Raw genomic sequence first — 20,377 nt, 5'->3', positions numbered from 1 at the left:
TTTGGTGTAGTGTTCTCCCTTGTTCTCCCCGTGTGTGTGGGTTTTCTAAATTGACCTTTGGTGTGAGAGTGAATGGTTGTTTGTCTCTATGTGGCCCTGTGATGGACTGCGACCTGTTCAGCGTGTACAACTGGGAATGGCACCAGCAGCCCCTGCGACCCTTGTGGAGGATAAAGTGGTAGAAGATGGATGGATGGACTAAATCTTACAAATACAGGTATGTGGTAGTATCATAATTTGGCATTGGTTTAAAATTGTTGGGTCACATGACAAGGACGATATGGGGGAAAATTTGTTTTTTTAATGATGATATGAAGTGCTGCTTTTCTGCTCTACTCCTTAGTGGAGGAAGACACACACTGCTCTCACACTCTCTGCTCTGACCTTGATGGATAAATGTGGTCTTGTGGTGAGTTTGAATCCCAGTAACCTCCATATTTAGCTTAATAAATTACCAATTTAGTTATGCTAATTATGACTTGTGAAAATGGCATGGGCACACGACATGTCATCCCCTATTAAATAATTTTCATTTGAGTTATAATCACAATTGCTTCTTAAATCACTAAATCACTGTAAAATACAGATATAAAGTAGAAAAAAAGTTATCTACTATTCGAACAGGAATGTACTGGTCACTAAGCTAGTGATGAGGTGTTATCTTGATTCAACCCTACCTTATCCTTACTCTTAACCAACCGGTGTAAGGTTGAGGTTAAATTTTCCCCAACATTTAGAATGATTTAAATACTCTTTTTCTAAAATATTTGCACACACTACCTATAATTTACTGCTTTTCCTTTCTGCTTGAAATCAAATGTATAATCAGTCAACAAATATGCATTGAAAACTGGAAAATAAACAATAATAATAATAAAGTTATTTTATGAATAAAGTACCTTAGTTTGTATCTTTCTACTTACTTTGTTGTTGTTTACCCCATTTCCTTTTATTTATTAATAAATCTTTTTTTTTCATCAGCTGTGGTCACTTAAAATTTAATTATTGTGATTTAATTCGTTTGATCCACAGGTGCTGATTTTTCTCTTAGAATATATCTACTAAAACCAGAGGGGGGCGCTAATTTACACCGGATCTTTTCGGCGGGGCGGAGCTTAGACCAGTTTTTTTCAACTGACCCGGTTTCATCGACGTGGTCTCAGTCGTAAAGGCACCGATTACAGAAGTGGAGGAGGAGGAGGATTACTAAAGATTCCCAGCCTCAGAATCGGAGCAGCACCTGCGGACAGGTGAGTGAAAGACGTCGCTACTGCTTCGTTGTTTAGTTCTGGTGATTTTCGTGAAGCCGTAGCATTGACACACGTATAGTTTATGTTCATTACTGAACGTCGAGGCAGCAGTGCTCATGTCACTTGTCTACTGTCCATGACCGAAACTTACTACAGAATGTTGAATTATGTTGTCGGTTTGTGGGTCATTCATCCTCCTGCAGGTTCATGTGGAGCTTTTTCATGTGACGTCACAGCAGCTGCATCAGACACTGTCTCTGTCACTAGTCTCTGCTCCTGCTAAAACTTTTATATAGTCTTTAACTGCATATAATGTCACAGCTATGACATCATTTGGAAGACATGCAGAAAAACTACATACATCAGTGGTGGCGTTAGGGGCGGCGGGGTTGGTTATGACAGTTGTCATGTTTGCATGACAATTTCTATTTCTACATTTAAAATACATGTAATTGTGTATTTTAAATTGGGAATTGGTATTGGTCAGTATCGTTATGGTCAAAATAAATGTAAATAAAAATCCTAGCTGAGTCGTGTTTGGGGCGATATCAGTAGATATTTAAGTTTGTGATCTTGGTATCGGTAAATACTCGCATTTGCAGTATCGTTATCGGTAGATACTTGAGTTTGTGATATCGTTAGCTCTAGATACTCGAGTTTCTGATGTAGGTATCAGACAAAAAAGCGAACTCGTCCCATCCCTATTAAATACAACCTCTCAAATTTGGAGTAACACCCCCTGATAATGCGACTGGGAGTGGAATTAGCTTGCATCATGTTCAGACTCAAACTATCCTGGAGGCTCTGTGAAGAATAACATAAGAAACCAGTAACAGAAGAATAAGACAACAATGAGACAAACAGTCTCCACACTGAAGTTGCACAACACCATAGAGAAAATCCTCCCCAGTTTCCCAGTTACACCATAGAAAATGAATGAATTGCAAACCTTGTAGGAGTGAACACATGAGCCTGCAGTGTTTCATGTAATGACCAAGTTTTAACAGCATTATGTAGCTGCAAGAGCTAATGTTGCAACAAGGACTTAGTTGAGCTAACATACTGCTTATTCTACTTGGTTACCTCTCAGTAGGGCTGAGACAATTACTCAATTAATCAATTATTAACCACTTTGAGGGTTTTTTCATTATTAAAACCAGTTTTCAGCTTCTTAAATTAAAATTAGAAATCATTTTGTTTTGTGGACAACGTTTTTCAACATTTTCTGGCATTTTATGGACCAAATCAATCGAGAGAATAATCGACAGATTATTTGATTATGATAATAATCGTTAGTCGCAGCCCTACATTTCAGTACTTGTTTACACGTTATATTTAACAGTAGACAGTAACGGCAATGTGGAGTCTCAAGAGTAGCAGTGCAAACTTGTGTTTGTGTGTGAGTGTTTTTTACATAAGCTTGGTGGTGATTGATAATCAACCCGGATAGGGCGAGGGTTGTCTTTGTTGCAGACAGTTTTATGAATGAAAGGTGTTTCTCCTCCTTCCCTCTCAGCAGATATCTCACATGTTCTCATATCAGCACTGAACACGGTCTATCTCTGTCTCACTTTCTCTCTGTCCTTCTCTGACTCCACTCCCAGATCCAGGAGTTGCAGGAGTTTTTGGGTTGTTTTTTTTACCTCCTCCACTATGGCTGAGACTGAAGGAAAATTTGACTTTGCCATAGACCGCGGTGGCACTTTCACTGATGTGTTTGCCCGGTTGCCCGATGGTCGTGAAAGAGTCCTGAAACTGCTGTCCCGAGACCCACAGAACTATAAAGACGCTCCCACTGAAGGCATCCGCAGAGTCCTGGAAGAGGTAACATCACAAGATGGGTTAGGGATTAGAGAGCACTATTGTGGGGTTAGAGGTCACACGGAGGTTAAAACATGTAGGTGGTTTTTTTTTGCCTGAAGATACAAAGGTCATGCATGTTGTTGTTGTAGTTGGAACAGCGAGTCTGGGGTTGGACTGAAAAACTGTCCAAGACAAAGAAGGCTGCTTTGTCTTAGATGTCCAAAGTCCTAAACCTCCTCAAGCTTCAGCGAGCTTGTGTATCATGACAGTTTTTATACATAATATTATTGTGTTGCAGGTAGGGATGGGAATGACTAGAGACACCTGATTTCTATATATTATCAAGATTATCAAGATATTGCAAAATCATATTTTGCGATTTTAACAGCTGTAGTGAGAGTGAGCACTTGGCACCATCTAGTGGACTGAAACATGAATTGATTTTGTTGTATGTAAACATTTTTACTTGTTACAAAATAAAAAAATTAAAGCGATTTAATATCACCACGCAAAATACCACGATATTCATAACACGGCTGGTTTTGAACATGATATAAGTGTTATAGTGAAGGATGTGTCTTACATGTCTTATATCAGACTCGTCAAAACAATACACAAGGGACAAAAACACAGCATATTGAGTCTTGGGATGTACTGTAATGTGTCATTTAGAATGTGTTCACATCACTAGTGGAATGGCAGCTATAGAGGAGTGTGTGTTATTTATTTGTCTGCATACGTATAATGACAGGAAACAGGACGGGCCTTTCCTCGCGATCAGCCTGTGGACACCTCACTCATTGGCTGGATCAGAATGGGCACAACGGTGGCGACCAACGCGTTACTGGAGAGAGAGGGAGAGAGAACGGCTCTCCTGGTCACGAAGGGCTTTAAGGACCTGCTGCACATTGGCACACAGGCCAGACCGAAGCTGTTTGATCTGGTTTGTCATCTTTCTTCTTTTTTTTTTTCTTAAAACCATGGCTATATACGGCACACATACAGGACACTCACTGATCATTTTGATCAAACTGCTCAGGCATAGACGAAGACGAGCATTGTCACGAAGTTCAAAGTGAGCGTCAGAATGCAGAAGAAAGGCCACGTGAGGAAGTATAGAGTACTGCGTAAAAATCCTTTTGATTTGCGTAATGAATGCGTAATTATTTTTCAATTACCTAACCCTTAATTCAAATACAAAGTGTTTATACAACCTTAAATGTTAAGAATATTAGTCTCTGTCACAAGTAACATGTTTGTCTGTTTCTCATCTGTGTTTGTGTCTCATGTCCAAAATGTGTTTTCTGAAACGCAGCATATTGTCACTGCTATGAAATTGCAGTATTTTGCACTGCATACATTATTATGGCCCAGGGCACCAAAATACGTATGGCCGGCCCTGTCCTAGTGTGAGTTTGACCCACCGCCTGATCAGCTTAAACATTGTTATGCAATATGTACGTTAAAATATATAGGCGAGTTGCCTGGATACAGGGCTGTGGTCTCTGCAACATACTGTAGAGTTTAGTTATTCCCCTGTCTTAAGGAGAATGGAAGCAGATCTTTGCCCCTGACATGTTATTGAAGTTGTTACTCATCTATGAAGCTGATGCTCTGTTATAATATAAGCTGTCACTATAACACAGCATGAAAAAAGCCTGAGAAATAACATTTAAAGTTATTCGTGCCATTCATATGCAGTTCATTTACTCTCATGTTGACCTAATTTGACGGAAAGTCTATGTTGCAAGATGTCATATCCAGGCTTATCTCTCTATAAGTCCGATGTGTAATCATGGTGTGGTGTGTATATTAACAGGAGGTCGCAGTGCCTGAAGTGCTGTACGAGGAGGTGATAGAGGTGGATGAGCGCGTCGTCCTCAGGCGAGATGGCTGCCAGCTGCCCAGGAAGGATCCCAAACGTGTTGTCACAGGTTTGAAACAGAACTATGTCGAATTCTTGTGAATTTATTTCTCTGCCCTTACTGACCGGAACTAACTTAATCCTCAACTATTTTTGATAAACGGTTTGAGGTTTTTTTTATTATTAAAACAAGTTTGTGATGTCCCCTGCTTCTTATATGTGAATATTTGAAGTATGCCGTAGATGAAATGTAAATTTACTGTATATGTGTGTGTGTGTGTGTGTGTGTGTGTGTTTCTCAGGCAGCACTGGGGATTCTCTGGAGGTGTGGAAGGAGCTTGATCTGAAGCACGTCGAGAAGGAGCTGAGAGGAGTTCTGTCTCGTGGGATCACCAGTGTGGCTGTGCTCCTGCTGCACTCGTACACGTCAGTAGATGTTTACTTTACATTTCCTTTCTTCGCTAACTGTTTACCTATTTGTTGTTCTGTCTTAACACACACACTGCTTCTTGTTTTTGAAGATTGTAAAGTGAATATGTCGATAGTGTCCAATTTTCTAGTCTTTTAAGTAGAAAATAATGTCTTTATTCTTTGCCCCTGTATTTAAAGTCTATTCAATTCAAACTTTGTCACTCGAGTCTTTCGTAGTCCACTAAAAGAAAAAGAAAAATATTACGTAATACATGGATGCATAGAACGATTCCAAAAGCACAAAAAGTAAACAATAATAAACAATATCGTATATAAATAACTACATATAAATATGTTCTTTAAATCCTTTCCCATTAACGGAAGCAGTCTGTCGATGATTTACCATCTTTTCCATCATTACATTACATTACATTACATGTCATTTAGCATTTATCCAAAGCGACTTACAAAAGTACATTTAAACATTTGGGTACAAATAAGAGCTAGAAGTAAGTAAGAGCTTCAAGTAGAACAAACTATGAAGTGCTAGTCATAAGTGCAATACAATTTTTATTTTTTTTTAATTTTTTTTTGTCGTCTTAGTCGAGGTAGAGTCGGAAGAAATGTGTTTTTAGTCGGCGTCGGAAGATGTGGAGGCTTTCAGCTGTCCGGATGTCGATGGGGAGATCGTTCCACCATTTGGGAGTGAGGACAGTGAACAGTCTCGAGTTCTGCGAGTGCCTCTGTGATCCTCTCAGTGAGGGAGCAGCAAGCCGGTTTGTCGATGCAGAGCGGAGTGGGCGGGCTGGGGTGTAGGTTTTGATCATGTCCTGGATGTAGGCTGGACCGGATCCGTTTGTAGCATGGAACGCAAGCACTAGAGTCTTGAAGCGGATGCGAGCAGCTACAGGAAGCCAGTGAAGGGAGCGGAGGAGCGGTGTAGTGTGGGAGAATTTTGGTAAGTTGAAGACCAGTCGAGCTGCTGCATTCTGGATGAGTTGCAGAGGTCGTATGGCGCATGCAGGAAGACCAGCCAGGAGGGAGTTGCAGTAATCCAAGCGTGAGATGACAAGAGCCTGGACCAGAACCTGTGCCACCTTCTGGGTTAGGAGAGGCCGAATCCTTCGGATGTTGTGCAACATGTATCTGCAAGATCTAGCTGTTGCAGCAATGTTGGCAGTGAGGGAGAGATGGTCGTCAAGTGTCACACCCAGGTTCCTTGCGGTGTGAGAAGGAGTTACCACAGAGTTGTCGAGGGTGATGGTTAGATCTGTGGTGGGAGAGCCCTTTCCTGGGAGAAAAAGAAATTCAGTCTTGTCGAGATTGAGTTTCAGGTGATGGTCAGACATCCACTGAGAGATGTCAGTCAGACAAGCGGTGATCCGTTCTGCTACCTGTGTGTCGGAGCTGGGAAAAGAGAGAATGAGTTGGGTGTCATCGGCGTAGCTGTGATAGGAAAAACCATGAGAGCGAATAACCGAACCAAGAGAGTTGGTGTATAGAGAGAAGAGGAGAGGGCCCAAGACAGAACCCTGAGGGACCCCAGTAGCTAGAGGACAGGGTTCCGACACGGATCCTCTCCAGGTTACTCTGTATGTTCGGTTTTGAAGATAGGACGAGAGAAGGGTAAGTGCAGAGCCTGAGACACCTAGTTCTTGAAGGGAGGAAGTAAGGATCTGGTGGTTAACTGTGTCAAACGCTGCAGAAAGGTCCAAGAGGATGAGCACAGAGGAGAGAGAGGCAGCACTGGCAGTGTGGAGTTGCTCAGTGACAGCAAGAAGTGCAGTTTCGGTCGAGTGACCTGCTTTAAAACCAGACTGACCAAAACCATCATCAAAAAAAGATAGAAATCAAAGAGGTTGACTTCAGATTACATAAAAAGGTGTTTTCCTTCTGCACATCACAAAGAAAGCCGTTGCTATTAAAAAAAATATCTGGAGGATTAAGTAACAAGACCAGCACAAAGAACTTTGGACAATATCACTCTGCCATTGGTACAATCTCCGGAGAACACCCTGGTTTCGGTGCATGTGTGAAAGCAGAACTTTTATGATTGACTTGTTTCTCTCTCTCGCTCTTTTTTTCTCCTCAGGTGGTCCGATCATGAGAAAGCTGTGGGCGCCCTGGCTCGCTCTCTGGGCTTCACCCAGGTGTCTCTGTCCAGCGAGGTCATGCCCATGGTGCGGGCGGTGCCTCGGGGTTACACCGTCTGCGCCGACGCCTACCTCACACCCAACATCCGTCAGTATTTGAAAGGCTTCACCTCTGGATTTAAGGGTGGACTGAAGGTATGACGGAATATGTAAAATAGTAAATTAACTCATAGGGAGAAAAATCAGAAAGAGGCGTAAGAAAATGAGAAACACATCAAGCACAATGAGCACAATGACATTATATTCAATATAGAAGATGATTTAACAGATAAATTCATTTTAAAAAGTGATAAAAAATGATATGAAGTCATACAAGTGGCAATAAATGTAAGTAAATGTGTTTAAAAGCTGCAGTGGGGTCAGCTGATGTTCCAAAGATGAAAGTAATCTCTTGTTTCCCCGTGACGTCAGGACGTGGATGTCTTGTTCATGCAGTCAGATGGCGGTCTGACTCCCATGGAGAAGTTCTGTGGTTCACGGGCCATTCTCTCTGGCCCCGCCGGGGGTGTGGTGGGCTATGCCGTCACCTCTTTCAGCCAGATGGAGGAGAAACCTGTGATTGGCTTTGACATGGGTGGTGAGTCGAGTGAACGCTGGTGTGTGTCTGATTGTGGTCACGTTTATAAACTTTTATAAACTTCTGGGGTTTGTTTTTTTACCCCCCCTGCAGGAACCTCCACAGATGTGAGTCGATACGCTGGCCAGTACGAACATGTGTTCGAGGCCACCACAGCTGGAGTCACCCTGCAAGCACCGCAGCTGGACATCAACACTGTGGCTGCAGGAGGAGGATCCAGACTCTTCTTCAGGTCAGTGTGTTTTTGGGACTGATCAGCTGTCGTTTCTGCTTAATTTTTGCTGTGTCATGAATAAGAGAAGGAATTCCTGAAAAAGTGACGTCTTTATTTGTTTTCTATAATCAAAGTCTTTTGTAACTAGCAAAGGTCAGACTTTTCTCCTTTCGATTCATATTTGTGAATTTTGATTTTGTTTTCCTAATATTTCAGATCAGGGATGTTTGTGGTTGGACCAGAGTCTGCAGGAGCACATCCAGGACCAGCGTGCTACAGGAAAGGTGAATGAATGCTTCCTTTATTGTTCTTTAAATGTTTGTCTCTGATTCACTGATCCTTTTCAATCCACAACCTATTAGATTTGATAATGATACATATCCAGCTCACTTTTTCACCACCACTCTTTAGTTCAAATTTAATTCATCCATGTACAAATACAGGGATTGCACTAATCAGAGCTGAATGATTGGGGTAAAATATCGATTAAGCTTCAGTTAAATGTTTTCTTATGCAAAACAGGACGACCATCAACATGTTAACGAATATAATCTAACACAAGGTTAAGAACTTGTAGATATAATTCATTTCCAACATATAATAATGAATATTTTAATTTTCTTTTGATAATTATAGGTTGTTTCATCCATGAATTGCAGAAAATTTTGTAAATTGTCATTCGGGCAAACCAAAGATATTCATTTATTGGTGTGGAGCAAATAAACCAGAAAAGATTCACAAGAATCTGAAATGAAAGAACTACAATTAATTGTAGCTCAAACAATAAAAAGTATATCAATGAAATGACAGCGATTTTGATTTGCAAACATGCAATTGTTCAGCCCCACTGATTATCAGAATTATTCGGGAAGTTATGTTCCTGAGGATTAATTTTATTGTTGAACAAATACAGTTACAGTCAATCCAAAAAATGTTAATTAACCACAAACCTGAATGTTTAACAAAGGAAAAGTGAGTTATGGCTTCCTCAGGAAAATATTTTGCGTGTACAATTATTATACAACTATTTGTGTGCAGAATGGTGATGCAACTAAATGTCAAGTGTCAGTTTGTCTGAGGTAAAGAAGCTGGTGTTGAACACTTTAGGCCACATCCTCCCTCATTACATAAATACACTGAAAATGTTTAAATGTTTGAAAAAACTGGGATGACTCTCACTTGCTCTAATGTTTGCTCACAAAATAAAACATGACTGTGACTCGATTGTTGATGTACTCTGTTGGAGAGTTGCTTTTCTATGTCTCGCTAAGGTTTTGCTCAGCTTTGAACAGCACTGACGGTGAAACAGAATAATAACTGATGATCTGTTCTAGGTGGCCCTCTGACCGTGACCGATGCCAACTTAGCCCTTGGACGACTCCTCCCTTCCTTTTTCCCAAAGATCTTTGGGCCCGGCGAGGACGAACCACTGTCCACTGAGGACACCATGAAGCACTTCCGTCTTCTCACCCAAGAGATCAACGTCTTCTTGTCCTCCAACCAGTCACAGGCAGGCACTTGCGAAAGATTCAGTCAAGCTCCACTTTTCTTTTGTAATCTAAATCTAATAACGTTGCGGCTCATGCTCTTTTTCTTTCATTTGAAGGTGACCACAAACAACCATACGGTGTCCAACGGTGATTCGGCGATGAGTGTGGAGGAGGTCGCCATGGGATTCATTCGTGTCGCGAATGAGGCCATGTGCCGGCCGATCAGAGCACTGACACAGGTCATTTGGGCTCCTCGAGCTTCTTGGAACAATTTGTTCAAGCTTGAAAAATATGAAAACCATGTTTTGTTTTCTCTCTCTCTCATCACACACCCTCACAGGCGAAAGGCCACGATACGTCTCAGCATGTGTTAGCTTGTTTCGGCGGTGCAGGTGGACAACATGCTTGTGCTATTGCCCGAGCACTGGGGATGAAGACTGTATTTATACACAAGTAAGGCTGGTGGGACTGCGGCGGTGTTGATAGACCTTTTTTTCATAGACTGAATATAATAATGGACCCACTTTTGGAGACTTACAAATATCTGGGAACAGTGTTCCACTCTCTGCTTCAGTTCAACATAAACACAGAGTCAGAGGTGAAGTGTGGACAACAAAGAATCCACTTGATGCAGAAACTGTACTCTTTTATTGTGTCTAAAAATGACTTGATGTAGCTTTTATCATTGTTTTAAATGGGCTGTGAAACACAGACTGGAAGACTCCTGTCTATTTTATATACATTCTTTGGTCCTTCTCTTGAACCCTGTCCGTAGTGACGGCAGTATCTTTGTCACTGATGTGTGTGCCTGTGTTTCTCAGGTACAGTGGCGTACTCTCAGCCTACGGCCTGGCTCTCGCTGACGTGGTGGAGGAGGTGCAGGAGCCGTGCTCGCTGCAGTACGATGCGCGCTGTTTCGTCGAGCTTGACCGGAGGGTGGAGCAGCTCTCGAGGCGATGCCGCGACACGCTCTGTGCGCGGGACTTCAACAGGTCAGCGCTCAAAAAAAACACGGCATACTTCGGGCTTAACCAGTCGTCGGCATGTGAATCTTTCACTGTTATAAAAACACTCAAGTTATTTAAAGAGTTGGGGCCCGGACTGAAAAAGCCCGGTCCCTTTTGGTACTCAGCCTGGATTGGGGGATAATTTGAAGAGAAATGTATTTGGGAGTAAGACCTGAATGTGCTTTAAAAGATAATAAAATCTTGAAATCAGTTGTAAAATTAATTGTGAGCTTAAAAAGAAAGTGTCAAAGCCCTTGAAAATATTTGAAAAACACCTTAAACTGACGTGGCTCATTGAAAGTGCTTGAATTTTTTGCAAGAAAGCTGTTAATTAAGCTGTGTCAGCTCATTTGTTTCTGTTCAAAGCTGCATTGTGGAACGTCATTTACATGTACTCTTGTAATAGAGATGAATACAGAGGATTATGGTGATACACTTTGACATTATGCACGCCAGACTAAGCAGCCTCAATGTCTCTTGTCCTCTTCAGCGATCAGATAACCACCGAGGTCTTCCTCCACCTGCGTTACGAGGGCACCGACTGTGCGCTCATGGTCACCGCTGCCGATTACCCCAGCAACGCGCAGTCCTGTCAAGCGGGAGACTTTCGCAGTGCCTTCACCAAACGGTTAGCTCTCTGTTTACTGCTTTGTTTGCTAATGTCACTGCGTGCAGTCCATGTGCACTCCGTCCTGTCTCATTCCTGATGTGAGGAGCTCAGTAATCTTTGGAGATGACATTTATTTACATTCCTTCTGGTTTTACTTCTAGTTTTTCACTGTAATGTTTTGTTTTCTGTCTTCATTTCCCTTTTAGTTACTTGAAGGAGTTTGGATTCACCATTCCAGACAGACCCATCATGGTGGATGACATCAGAGTGAGGGGCTGTGGAAAATCGGGTATCAAATCTGTGTATAAAACAAAGATGGGATTCAAACATGCCAAGCCTGTCACGGTATATGGACACACACACCTTAATATTTAATTTACATTCATCTTTTGTATTTTTTCATTACCATTTATATATATATTAAGCTACAATTAAAATTGTATATGGTATAGAAGTACTTCTTGTTCTTCTCTGTAGATGACCAAGTGTTACTTTGAAGATGGTTACCTGGACACAAGCGTGTATCTGTGGGAGGAGCTGCCATGTGGTGACAGCATCCAGGGACCAGCCATCATCATTGACAAGAACAGGCACTTTGCTTTGCTCTTCATTCAAATTCTAATACTTTAAGTTGATTCATGACACTTTAAAGGTTAATTCTGCTCTTTCCTCGTGCAGCACCATCCTGGTGGAGCCATGCTGTGAGGCCCATCGGACAGAAGGGGGCGATGTTTGCATTGCTGTTGGATCCGACCCTCACTGTGCCCTGGGCACTGAACTCAACACTGTGCAGCTCTCCATCTTCTCCCACCGCTTCATGAGCATAGCAGGTGAGAACAGGACATGAAATGAAGTGACGGAGGGTGCATGGATTGAAGTAAAGCCTGGGTTCTTTTTCAGTTTTAACCTTTATCTCCATCTTTCTTCCCTCTACAGAGCAGATGGGCAGAGTTCTCCAGAGAACCTCCATTTCGACCAACATCAAGGAACGCCTCGACTTCTCCTGTGCCGTGTTCGGACCAGACGGCGGTCTCGTGTCCAACGCACCTCACATACCTGTTCACTTGGGTGCCATGCAAGAGACTGTCCAGTACCAGGTAAAGACTGCGTGTGTCTAGGTGGGTGGGTGCAGTCATGCTGCCGAGGCGACACATCTGATAGAGGCGGAGTCACCGTACGTTCTATACTTGTGCTTTTTTTCAGATCAGAACACTGGGGAACGAGCTGAGAGAAGGGGATGTCCTCCTGAGTAACCACCCATGTGCCGGAGGCAGCCATCTTCCGGACCTCACTGTCATCACACCAGTCAGTCTGTGGAGTTTTCTTCACTTCTTTTCTTTTTCTTGAACACTGCTCTTTCTCTCTGTGTATATATATATATATATATATATATATATATATATATATATATATATATATATACATGTATATATAAAAAAGTATTCCTGGTTTAAAATGAACTCCTGTTGTGAATCCTTGAAAATAGCAATTTGTCAATTTGTCAGTTTTTTAAACCAGAAATTCACAGATATCACCGGCAACCAAGCATCTATTGGATGATACCAGCTGTCAATCATATTAGAGAAGACCAAAAACATGCAAACATCTGTAGCCTCCCAGGACGTTCGTTTTGCAACCAGTGGTGGCTTTTCAGTGTGTCGTTACTTTGTGGTCCTCATCCTGAAAAATGGAAGATCAGCTTTTAGATACATGGCCCATGTTTCCCTCTTCTCACTTTAGGTGTTTAGGAAGGAGTTGAGCAAGCCGGTGTTCTTTCTGGCCAGCAGAGGGCACCATGCCGACATAGGTGGCATCACTCCAGGCTCCATGCCCCCTCATTCCACAACCCTTGAGCAGGAGGGCGCAGTCTTCACGTCTTTCAAACTTGTCACTGGCGGGGTCTTCCAGGAAGAAGGTAAGAGATGAGGAGATGAGAGAATTAAAGTGAGAGACTTACGAGAGATGGAGAGATGGAATATATACTGTGGCTTTAACGGAGACCACACATATTGCATATACAAATCAAAGGGTTTAACAAAATATGGGACTGAGGAGTCCGAATGTTTATGGTCTACTTTAACTTTCACTTTCCTCACTCAGTTTCCTGTCATGCTTTTCTCTCTGTGCCTGTTCTCGTGTCACATTTCTCCCTGGGCCTTTCCTCCCATCTCCATATCAGCTGTAACTGAAGCGCTAATGGCTCCGGCCCAGTACCCAGACTGCTCTGGGACTCGTAATCTCCATGACAACCTGTCAGACCTGCGGGCTCAGGTGGCAGCCAATCAGAGAGGCAGCCAGCTGGTGGGGGAGTTGATTGACAGCTATGGGCTGGCTGTGGTCCAAGCCTACATGGGGTACATTCAGGTCAGGTCATGTAAATCTGTGTAAAATGACAACAATGATGTGATCATTTAGAAAAGTGTTGCTTTACGAGTCGTACCGCCGTCGCTTTGGGTTTGACGCTTTCAGAGTAATGCAGAGCTCGCAGTGAGGGACATGCTGAGAGACTTTGCACGTTGTCGACGGCAACAGACTGGATCCTTGGAGGTGGAGTCGGAGGATTTCATGGATGACGGGACGCCAATCAGGCTGCGAGTCCAAATTAATGAAGAAGAGGTGAGCGATGGGAATCTACTCGGGATATTCAACACAATGTTAACATGAAAGCCTAATATACTGCGTATTGTGCACATTATAGTTGACGTTTAGTTGAAATTGAAAACTCGGTTGTTACAGGGCAGTGCTGTGTTTGATTTCTCGGGAACCGGGACAGAGGTGTGGGGGAACTGCAATGCTCCTCGGGCTATCACCCTCTCTGCCCTCATCTACTGCCTGCGCTGCATGGTCGGACAGGACATCCCACTCAACCAGGTAACCATCGTTCGTTTAGGTTTGTTTCGCCCTCCAGTGAAGAGCAAACGCAGCAGCCCAGGGTTAATGAGTGACCCAAAGTAGTATTAAAGTGGACATATTATACCCTATTTCCCCCATTAAGATAGTTCCCTGGTGTCCTAATGAACATGTCAGTGACATGCTTTGGTCAAAATACCATAAGGATGAAGAATCATAGTAGTTCAATAACCCTGCTAAACCCGCCCCTTTCAGAACGCTCGGTTTTCGTGCATGGTCCCTTTATATGCAAATGAGACACAGGCAAACACACACCCACTTCTTTCAGGGGGTTTCTGATTTGTCCTCTTTACAGCGCTTTACAGCTCTATTCGTCTCCCCCTCCCTCCACTAGCTCTCTGACAATATCAACATGTCAGCGAGAGTGCCGTCACAGGAAGAGACGTCCTACATAAGGATCGAGCTGAACACTGTCCAACTGTATATCAGTTAAAAACACTTAGGAACAGAAGATCAGCGGTGACACAGAGAGTGCAGCACCGCTGATCGCCACCGCGGATCGCCAGCGGCGCGCTGAATAAACTGTATGTTGCTGTATCAGACCGGAGACTGTGCTCCGGAGACCTCACCACCGCTGACCAGCTCCGGTGTTCCGGCGAGCTGGCGATCAGCGGTGGCGATCACCGTGTAAGCTGAATAAACTGTATTTTGCTGAATCAGATCGTGTGTTCGCACCACTTCACATCAGACTGCGACCAGCGGTTGCCGTATTTAGTCAGGGGACGTATTTCACCGACGTACAAACAGACAAATTGTTAAGAAAAGATCACATAGAGCTCATAACTGACCATTCTGACACGTCCTAATTAAACATATTTGTTCAGTACGTCCTCCATGACCGGAGCGCAGACTCAGTCTGATACAATCACATAAAGCAGCTGTTTATGCAGCTCGCTGCTGACGATCAGCGGTGCTGCACTCTCTGTGCAGCGGTGCTACACTCTCTGTGTCACCGATAGCCTAAACTGCCGCTGGCGATCAGCTGATCGCCACCGCTGATCGCCAGCGGCGCGCTGAATAAACTGTATGTTGCTGTATCAGACCGGAGACTGTGCTCCGGAGACCTCACCACCACTGACCAGCTCCGGTGCTCCGGCGAGCTGGCGATCAGCGGTGACACAGAGAGTGCAGCACCGCTGATCGTCAGCAGCGAGCTGCATAAACAGCTGCTTTATGTGATTGTATCAGACTGAGTCTGTGCTCCGGTCATGGAGGACGTACTGAACAAATATGTTTAATTAGGACGTGTCAGAATGGTCAGTTATGAGCTCTATGTGATCTTTTCTTAACAATTTGTGTGTTTGTACGTCGGTGAAATACGTCCCCTGACTAAATACAGCGACCGCTGGTCGCAGTCTGATGTGAGGTGGTGCGAACACACGAACACACGATTGCTGACTTTATCCGGCACATTAGCTTCATATATAAAATCCTCTGTAAAACACTGTGCTCCACTGTGCAGCCACCAATAGCACACTTGTCCCGCCGCGTTGACATAATACCGCTCTTCCTCCCTCGCCTGCACTCTCGCAGGGACAAGGTGGAGCTAAGGTGGAGCTTGCGAAGTAAACGTACTGGTGGGGCGGTAACATTCGCGGTGAAATGCGCATGCTGACGTCATAAGCGCAGGGAATTCAACATCGAGCGTTTTATCGCCTATACTTACACTAAGCGGAACCACGAAAACATGACTGAGTATTGTTTTTCCACACTTTGGCGACTGGTAGGGCCCCCAGAGTCCCAAATATCAGTATTAAAATGGTTAAAAAGTTGATTTTGCATAATATGTCCCCTTTAAATAAATGATGAAAGCACCATAGCGTGTAGAAAACAGGATGTAAGTGTAAATAACGTAAATGGTTTAGGTTATTAGTTATTCACTGTAGTTTCAAGGTCACATTAAACTTAGAATCAGAACCAGAGGCTAGATTAGACCTGTCCTGCACTAACCACTGTTTTAAATCAAGCTTTTTTCAACATTAAAAACAAAAGACATACAGGACTGGTCCAAAAGAAAAAGAAAAAAAGACAGATTAAGCTGTGTTTCCACCACGTGGAACAGTTCAGTTTGGTTCGGTACAGTAAGGTATGTAGTATAGGAATAGTACCAAATAATTGGCCCCAGCTGTTCAATTCTGTGGTACCAGAGTAAAATGGGACGGTAAAAAAACATCACTCCCTAGCAATAAATACCCCATAGAAGTCAAGGAAGACATCTGCAGTCTATTCTCATACAAAGCTTTATGTCTTATTGAGACAAACAGCCACAAACTGAGCAGTAAAAAAAGAGCTGCTGGACGTCCTCCATTGTTGTCTGTTGTGTTGCGTTCGATGTCGTCGCTGCCCACACCCTGCCTACCAAGTAAAGGTACTGCTCTCAGTCGAAACACAAACCTGACCCTTGGGCTTTACCGTTCAAAACCACACCGTACTGTACCAAACTGAACTGGACCATGATGGAAACACAGTGTCCTCACTTATGGATTTAGTCCATATAGATGAAGTCCCAATAATTCTGATATTTTTGTCCACTTCTGCAAGTGGACAAAAATAATGTCCTGTTTTTCTAGTGTCACCTCTTCAGAACGCAAAGATTATTAGGATTATCTCATTCATATCATCTTTTTTTTGCTTCCATGTTGTAGGGTTGTCTCGCACCAATCAAAGTCATCATCCCTCCTGGCTCGATCCTCCAGCCTTCCCAGAATGCAGCTGTGGTTGGAGGAAATGTTCTCACATCCCAGAGAGTGGTCGATGTCATCTTTAAGGCATTTGAAGTATGCGCCGCTTCGCAGGTACGAACAATTAAGTTATGTTAATGTGGAAAACAAAATGTTGTACCTTTTAGTTTATAAGTTGAATATTTAAAGATGTGTCATTATTTCCTTGCTTAAATGGATGTACTGTCATTCTGCCGTACATCAGGGCTGCATGAACAACATTTCATTTGGCACAGAGAATGTTGGTTACTATGAAACGGTTGCCGGGGGAGCAGGGGCGGGGCCAGGCTGGAACGGGCGGAGTGGAGTGCACAGTCACATGACCAACACCCGCATCACTGACCCCGAGATCCTGGAGAAGAGGTAAAGCATCAGTCAAAGAAATGTTCTTTTTTTGTTTTTGTGAAATTGTTGGGTCCACTAATTGATTGATTTGTTCAGGTATCCGGTGATTTTAGAGCAGTTCTCACTGCGGCCCGACTCGGGAGGCGCAGGGAAGCACTGCGGTGGAGATGGTGTGATCCGGAAACTTCTGTTCAGGAACAAGGTGGTTCTGTCTGTACTGACCGAGAGACGGTCCACTCGACCCTACGGCCTCAAAGGTAAACACTCTGATATTCATCGTGGTTGTTTTAATACCTTTATTATCCTTGTACAAAACAGTGACATTGGAATTTAATCTGCCACCAATGCTATTATTGACTTTGTAAACAATGAAGTGTTGAGTGAAGTGTTGTGTGTTGTAATGCAAAGTGCGGGTGTTTCCTCAGTGCTCACTCTGTCTCCTCTTATCAGGGGGAGAGGATGGTGCAGCAGGACTGAACCTGCTCCACAGGGCAGACGGCAGACAGCTCAACCTGGGAGCCAAAACCAGCGTCCCGCTACAGCCTGGGGTAAGACAGCACCATGTACAGTATATATGTGATAAATGTTTAGTTTTATTGTTAGAATAAGTGTAACAAAAATATATCTAACTACAAGGAGACCTTACTGAATGTTGTCATGAAAACCACCAAGTTTCACCAAGATGTGTACATATTTCTGCTTCTATCTAATATATAATATCTTATTTCCCACTGGGGATTATTAAAATATTTCTTATTTCTATTCAAAGTAATTAACCATTTTATTTCGGTCACCTTTCAGTGGCGTCATCCACTTCACCCGTCTTTGCATTAACTTCCCGGGGTAAACGTTCGATGAAATGTCAGAGTGAGAAGGGAAATATTTTGTACTACTCGTTAGCGAGTGTGTTGTTGTTATTTATTTATTTATTTTTTAATTATTATTTTATTGTGTGTATTTGCTACTAATCGATGACAAGTTCTCATTGCCATTTGCTGTGCTGTCTGCCGCTGAAGCGGCGCCTCATTTGACATCATCAAACTAGGTCTTTTGTTATTGTTTTGATTGAGAGGCCCCTAGCAGCAGAAATTACATACTGTGCTTTTAAATAGTGTCCTATGACTAAACAAGGGAAGAAAACAATTACATTGCCGTCTTTATTTATCTATCTTTCCTTTATTTAGCCAGGAAGGTCCCATTGAGATACAAGATCTCTTCTTCCAGGGAGTGCTGGTCAAGATAGCAGCATAGATATCACAAATTGCAACTATAGCAAAAAGTTACGGAGACAAGAACATTTCAGATATAAAACTCACAACAGAATATAAAAATTAAAAGGAGGTTATTAAAGGAGAGTAAAAAAGAGATATATTGAGAGTGCCATACCAACAAGGTCCTTAATCCTAATCCCTCCAAAAAGCTTTGTGAAACAACATGTTTCTTTCATGTAAGTCCATAATGCCTTTAAATGTGTTTTAGTGTCTGCAGTGTCTGTAGTTGTAGCTCATTGTCCCTGGTGCGTAGAAGGAGAAAAGCACTTTCTCAGAGAATTCACAGAATTCTGAGTTCATTCTTGGACCATTTAACGTGGTACACCTGGTGCTGTAGTTGCTGATGCAAAAAAAAAAACAGCATATGCATTTTCCTCCTCTGATTGAGAGACAACCAACCAACAGATTCATATGAAATACAGCGGTGAGTGCGTGAACCAGCATTTGTTACAAAGTATATGTTTCCTAATGTTGTTTTTATTGCAGTTTTTATGTCAGGTGGTGCTGAGCTAATTATTACTTGATGCTATAAACGTGCTGATCAGAAATGTGATTCAGAATTCATGTTTGGCTGGCTCTTTTTTATGTTTAGATGTTTACTGTGATGTTTGTTCATGTCCCCCTACAGGACATGTTCTGCCTCTACACTCCTGGCGGCGGAGGATATGGAGGAGAGGAGGAAACCAGCAACAGACCCAAGACAAAGCACAGGCGCTTGAATGAGACTTTTCTGGAGAGAGGCAGCGTATTCGAATACCGGATGGCACAAGAGGGAGTGTGAGAAGGAATAAGAAATCAGGAGATGAGCTGGAGGGGAGAGAAACGAGATCAGGGAAAACACGCACACAGTGAAAAACGAAAAGAAATTCTTTAGAATGAGGGATTAAAATAGCAGCAACAGGTTTAATCCCAGTACATCCCAGATGAATTAAGACTAAGATTGTTGGCCAGTGATATTTTAACAGTTTCTACTTTGTACTTTTTCAGTCAGCACCACTCTTGTAATAGTCCTTTAACTTGCATCTATTATCTATAGTGCTCATCCTGGCTGTTAGGATTGAACACTTTGGGAAAAAAAACGATTGAAATACAAACACACTTGTTAATTTAACAACACAATTAAACCCAGTTTCTGCTGATGAGATTGTCCACTTTTTTCCTTAATTGGGAGGAATATAAACACAGTGCTTATATTTGTGTTTTGTACCAAGAGAGAGGGAGCACTGAGGTTTGTGGACCAGAGGAACTGGGGATTGAACCCAAGTTTCTGGTTAGTGGTACAATGCACTTCAGAGCTCCTGATCCACAGCTACTCCAAAGACCACTCGTATGCATGTATGTGTTTGGGGGGGGATGGTGTCAAACTGTCCCTTCCTCCCTTCTCCAGGTCAGGAATGATCAGGGAGCTGGGGAACGAGGATGGTGAGGGAGTGCAGGCATGCGTAAGGCAGCTGATAAAGAGGAGAGTGGTCACAGCAGTGGAAGCAGCAGGAGGCTGACGGCTGCTGGACTGTTGATGTAAATCAGCTGTGTGTGTGTGTGTGTGTGCGCTGAGAACTCCTCTGCAGATACCACGGCCTGTCGATCAAAGATAGTTTTCTGGTTGTTTATGGATTTCAATTCCTGTGGTAAATCAATCCAACATACTGGGGGACCTTTTAAAACCCGGTTGTTACTTCCTGTTGTGTTTACAGACGTGCAGAACCAACACAGTCTAGTATTAAGCACAGAAACAACTTATTAAGACCCACA

The 20,377-nt window shown here is 42.9% G+C and overlaps 1 protein-coding gene across 1 annotated transcript; it reads left to right on the top strand.

Moving 5' to 3' along the window:
* Nucleotides 1-1,124: 1,124 nt before the first annotated feature.
* Nucleotides 1,125-19,764, top strand: oplah (5-oxoprolinase, ATP-hydrolysing). Its single transcript, XM_044040174.1, has 28 exons — nucleotides 1,125-1,250; nucleotides 2,855-3,074; nucleotides 3,805-3,996; nucleotides 4,873-4,987; nucleotides 5,220-5,343; nucleotides 7,421-7,616; nucleotides 7,893-8,058; nucleotides 8,152-8,290; nucleotides 8,489-8,556; nucleotides 9,607-9,782; nucleotides 9,879-10,001; nucleotides 10,103-10,215; nucleotides 10,584-10,754; nucleotides 11,260-11,397; nucleotides 11,586-11,724; nucleotides 11,857-11,969; nucleotides 12,058-12,209; nucleotides 12,316-12,476; nucleotides 12,583-12,684; nucleotides 13,120-13,294; nucleotides 13,559-13,743; nucleotides 13,849-13,995; nucleotides 14,116-14,250; nucleotides 16,935-17,084; nucleotides 17,215-17,372; nucleotides 17,451-17,611; nucleotides 17,805-17,902; nucleotides 19,254-19,764. Exons 2-28 carry the CDS (start codon nucleotides 2,904-2,906, stop codon nucleotides 19,404-19,406), a joined length of 3,921 nt encoding a protein of 1,306 aa, XP_043896109.1. The 5' UTR covers nucleotides 1,125-1,250; nucleotides 2,855-2,903; the 3' UTR covers nucleotides 19,407-19,764.
* The last annotated feature ends 613 nt before the right edge of the window (nucleotides 19,765-20,377 follow it).

The sequence above is a fragment of the Solea senegalensis genome, linkage group LG1 (genome assembly GCF_019176455.1).
Source record: "Solea senegalensis isolate Sse05_10M linkage group LG1, IFAPA_SoseM_1, whole genome shotgun sequence".
NCBI lineage: Eukaryota > Metazoa > Chordata > Actinopteri > Pleuronectiformes > Soleidae > Solea > Solea senegalensis.
Note: the sequence above shows the minus strand (reverse complement) of the source record. Positions and strands in the feature narration are given on the sequence as shown.